Source organism: Portunus trituberculatus, chromosome 45 (assembly GCF_017591435.1).
Source record: "Portunus trituberculatus isolate SZX2019 chromosome 45, ASM1759143v1, whole genome shotgun sequence".
NCBI lineage: Eukaryota > Metazoa > Arthropoda > Malacostraca > Decapoda > Portunidae > Portunus > Portunus trituberculatus.
The window spans coordinates 3745184-3749979 of NC_059299.1; the positions used below are offsets into that span (position 1 = coordinate 3745184).

General features: G+C 41.6%; 1 protein-coding gene across 4 annotated transcripts in view; it reads right to left on the reverse strand.

Annotated features, from left to right (window-relative positions):
* Positions 1-280: 280 nt before the first annotated feature.
* The window catches only part of LOC123519621 (junctional adhesion molecule 2A-like), a 13119-nt gene continuing 8603 nt past the window's right edge, over positions 281-4796 (reverse strand). For 2 of the 4 annotated variants that reach the window (XM_045281062.1, XM_045281060.1), the window contains 3 exons: positions 2822-3053; positions 2027-2048; positions 281-937 (listed from right to left, as the gene is read on the reverse strand). In XM_045281062.1, coding sequence (XP_045136997.1) covers positions 760-937; positions 2027-2048; positions 2822-3053 — 432 coding nt within the window. In that variant the 3' untranslated portion in view covers positions 281-759. Of the gene's footprint in view, positions 938-2026; positions 2078-2821; positions 3054-4796 lie in introns of all 4 variants that reach the window. The other 2 variants (XM_045281061.1, XM_045281063.1) reach the window with 2 other exon arrangements.

Consider the following 4796-nt stretch of genomic DNA (forward strand, 5'->3'; position numbering starts at 1 on the left):
GGGAAAGGAGTCGAGAGAGGGAGGAGGGAGGGAGGGAGGGAGGGTTAAAATTTATGACCTATTTTAGTTAATGTTCCCCGTTTTTACGCTTACGTTTTCTTTTTCATTCTTTTTAAGCATTGTACCCATTTTTTGTGTTGGCGGGAGTTTCAAGGTAAGCTCGTGGAAATTAATAGCGGAGGAATAATTAGGGTGGGATTGCGTCATTAGTTTGCCAGGTGTAGAGAAGCGATCGAGTGGCAGGTAATCCATTGCTTATGAGATCAGGTAAACACAGGTGACTTGGCTCGTGGCGGTTTAATCAACTTGGAATATACAGGTGTGCGTTTGAAAGTTTTTTTTTTTTTCTTCTTTTTTACGTTTTTGGAGAAAAAAGATTGGTAAAAGTTTATAACATTTGAAGGGGTTCTAAGTGACACGACGGACAGACAGCCAGATAGACAGACAAGCTAACAGACATACATACATAGCTATCAGTAGACAAATTGGCAGGTTATGTATATGGAAAGTAATATTCTAAATTATCACTTATGTACAGAAACCAAAAAAAATATTAATGATACAATAACAGGTTTTTATGTGGTGGTTTTGGTTTACTCTCTCTCTCTCTCTCTCTCTCTCTCTCTCTCTCTCTCTCTCTCTCTCTCTCTCTCTCTCTCTCTCATCGAAGGACAAACAGAGAGAGAGAGAGAGAGAGAGAGAGAGAGAAGAGTACGTGGTTTGAAGTTTGATTATTTTTGAGAAGTTTGTTGCTGTTAATTAAATTTTTTTCTTTGTTGGTTTGCAGTAAGGTTTTAAACAGTATTTCTTTTTACATCTCGCTTTGAAGGGTGAGGCGTCTTGAGGAGTGTGTGTGTGTGTGTGTGTGTGTGTGTGTGTGTGTGTGTGTGTTATACTAGCAGACTCATCACCATCACAGCCACCGATCCCATAGTACCTGGTGGGGAGAAAATGATAGCAGTTAATTATAATAGTAATGATGATGATGATGATGATGATGATGGTGGTGATAATGATGATGATGATGATGATAATGATAATACTACTTTTCCTACCATCCACTCTGCACAGTAACACTATATAGCTACTGCTACTACTACTACTGCTACTGCTACTGCTACTACTACTACTACTACTACTACTACTACTACTACTACTACTACTATCACCCTAATTTAAAAGGTTACATGCAATTTAACCTCGAAAACACAAAAGGAAGAGAAAGGGATGTGAAAAGGGTGAAGGAAGAGAAAGGTGTTGAAGAAGAAGAAGAAGAAGAAGAAGAAGAGGAGGAGGAGGAAGAAGAAGAAGGAAGTCAGAAAAGCCACAGGTGAAAAAGACGAGGAAGGATCACCTGAGGGAATGGCGCAACCCATCTATTGCCACTCCATTCAAAGTCCCATTCCACGCACCCACTCACTCCCCGCTCCCCCCTTCCCGTCTTGCCCCCCTTCCTCACCTCTTAACCCTTTTTACCGGGCCCTGGGCAGTCGCCAGTAACTGTTTCAAGGATCTGTCACTGTGTCTTAGGAACTTATCGTGAAGAGGTTGGGTTCTCCGTCATAAACTCAAGACACACATATATACACACATACACATATTCTCTCTCTCTCTCTCTCTCTCTCTCTCTCTCTCTCTCTCTCTGTGGGTAGTTTGTTTATCATAACCACTGCTTTCTTCCTCCCTGCTTCCCCTCCCTCACACCTCCCTTACTCTCATTTTTCTTCCTTAATTCTCCCTCCCCCTCCCCTTCACCAATCATTCCTGTCTTAGCACTAACGCACACAATAAGTTCTTCCTCTCTCCTTACTGTTTGTCTCTCCTCTTTATCCTCCTGTCTCTCTGTCCCTGTCATTCTGTTACTGTGTTCCCTCTTTCCCTGTCCTTTTCTGTCCCTTTGTCCTGTTCCTCCTCTCCTTATGTCTAATTTTTGTTCCCTCTGTCCATATATCTCTCTTTCCTTCTTTCCTCGTTGCTCCTCTACATATTCCTTCCTCTTACAGCGTCTCCTTCAGTATATACTCACACACAAGCAGTAGACGGCCAGACTGCGACCCGGTGTGGAAGGAAGGCGCCCCTGTCGGGACAAAAATGCATTACCTGACCAAATGGGCCCTTATCTATTGCCTTCTTATTCAAATTACCTCTCAGACCAATATACGTCATCCTCCCCTCTTCCCCCCATGTCCTTGCTTGTTACTGGGCTCTGGGCAGCCACCGGGTAACTGAGTGGCTAATGTAATGGTTTGTTTACCCCCTTCATTGTTCCTTGCTTTCAAAATATATCCCTCACTCGTTCACTCACTTTCCTCTTTCCCTCAAATTCTCCCTTTACTAACTCCCTTGATCTCCAGTTTTCTCCTTCGTTTCTTCACACTTCTCTTACTTCCTTCATCACTCCTTCCTTCCAAAGCATCCCTCGTTTACTCCTTTAACCTTGTCCTTGAAATAGTGAAGACTGGCCATTAATCTTCTGACCTTCATAGACCCTTAAAATGTAAATAAAATTGACTAATCACACCCAAAACTCAAGGTAAAAATGCGTCCCAGTATTGAAGAGGTTAATCTTGTCTCTTCATTCACACTCCCCTTACTCCCATTAACAGGCCTCCCTCACTTCTTTTACCCTTCTCTTGAACTTTTAATAACCACTGCCTTCCCAAAACACTCCTCTTCGGCTACTCCTTCATCTCTATTTCCTTCCAAAACATCCCTCATTCACTCCTTTAATCCTCTCTTAATTAACACTCCTCTTACTCCCTTTACTCCTCTCTTGAACATAATACCCACTAACTTCCCACAAACACTTCGTCACACTCACCGTCACAGCTGTCCGTTAACCCGCAGTTGGGGTGTGACGGTGTCTGGCCATGTCGCACGTACACAGTCGTATGTCTCTGATGGCCAGCTGCAACAGTGGCCACGCAGCGTAACCTCAGCTCACCGTAGCGAAAGTGTGCTGGTACTGTGCGGAAGTGGAGTCCCAATATGGCGGTGTAAAGGCCCTCAGTGGTAATGGTGGGTGGGTAATGCAGTAAGGATGACGCTTCGGCCTGTTTGGGAGAGAGGGAGAGGTAAATGTGTGGTCCAGAGGGTAGAATGAGTGGTTTATGATTTATTAAGCCCTTCAGTACCATGACGCGTTTCCATATTCATTCTGCTTACTATTTGGTGATTTTATACAGTTTCAGAAACTCATGTGGGGGATTCGAAGAGTGAAGACTGTGGCCATTAATCTTCTGACTTCTATAGACCCTTCCTAATGTCAAAAAAAGAAATAAAAGGTCTAATCATACACAAATCTCAAGGTAAAATTGTGTTCCAGTATTGAAGGGGTTGAGAGGGTTGTTGGTGTGCAGGTGGTGATGTTGTCTTCTTCTTCTCCTTCTTCTTTTCACCAGTTTCGCTTGTAGGTTATCACGTCTTGTATCCTCTATCACTTACACATTTGGTCCGTTTAGTTGTGTTGGCTGGTGTTTTGTTGAGGGTGTGGATGCGAAAGTAAGAGTCAGCCATGTTGATACTCCTTTTGTTTGATTTCTGGTGTTTGTTTAGTTAGTTTGTATTTCATAAGGTTGTTCATTTGATCGTTCCCTTCGCCTGTTTCGTCTTTATTCTTATTGTACGTATATTTACATTATTTATTTACTATAGTTATTTAGTTCATTAGTTATATAATCAATTAGGCAGTTACTTGGATAATGAATGAGTTAGGTAGTGTTGTTTATCTCGAGACAAAGAAGAGTTAAAAACGGGAAAATAATGAGAGGCAGCGGTGAGCAGAGGAGTGGCACGCTTCTCTGTGGTGCTGCCGTCAGTGGAGAGCTGTAGGATAAACAGAAAACACGCAACCAAAATGAAAAAGTAATACTAAAGTCGCAGTCCCCTTCTATGTATGAAAGAAAATGTACTCCCTGGCAATGCTAACCTACACGCACACATACACACACACACATACACACCTGCAGCCCATTTTCCTTTTCTATACACATACATAAGTACATATACACTTTCACTTCAGTCTTCACCACTCACTCTCTCTCTTATTCCTTCCTACATGTGCTTATCCTCCTTTTTCTTCCTTTTTCCTTCCTTTTTTTCCGTCCTCTTTCCTGATTTTTTCCTTCTTTTCTTTCTTTTCTTTCCATTTGTTCCGTCACTTCTCTTCCTTTTTCCTCTCTCTTCTCCTTCATATTTTTTTTCTTTTCCTCTTCTTCCTTCATTTTGCTTCTTGTTTTCTTTCCTTTTATAAATTTAGCTCTTTCGTCTCATTTTCCACATATTCCTTTTGCTCTCCTCTCTCTCTCTCTCTCTCTCTCTCTCTCTCTCTCTCTCTCTCTCTCTCTCTCTCTCTCTCTCTCTCTCTCTCTCCTTCATCCTTTCCTCTTTCTCTTTACCTTTTATATGTTTTTCCCTCCTCTTCCTTCCTTTTGCTATTTTTTTGCTTTTTTTTTTACTTTCCGTCTACAAATTTAACTCTTTTGTCTTATTTTCCACTTATTTCTTCTCTCTCCTTCCTTTCCTCTCTCTCCTCCTTCATCTTTCCTTCTTTCCCTTGCTGTCTATTTGTTTTTTACCCACCTCTCCTTCATTTTCCCTTTTTTTTCCTTTCCGTCTATAAATTTCCTTTTTCCTCTCATTTTCTATGTTTCTTTACTCCTCTCCATTTTCTCTCTCCTTCATATTTTCAATCTTTCTCTTTACTGTTTATTGTTGGTTGTTTCAGTTCAGGTTTCATTTGGCTGAGTTAGGTTAGGTTGGGTTGGGTTGGGTTAGGTTCAGTTAGGATAGGGTAG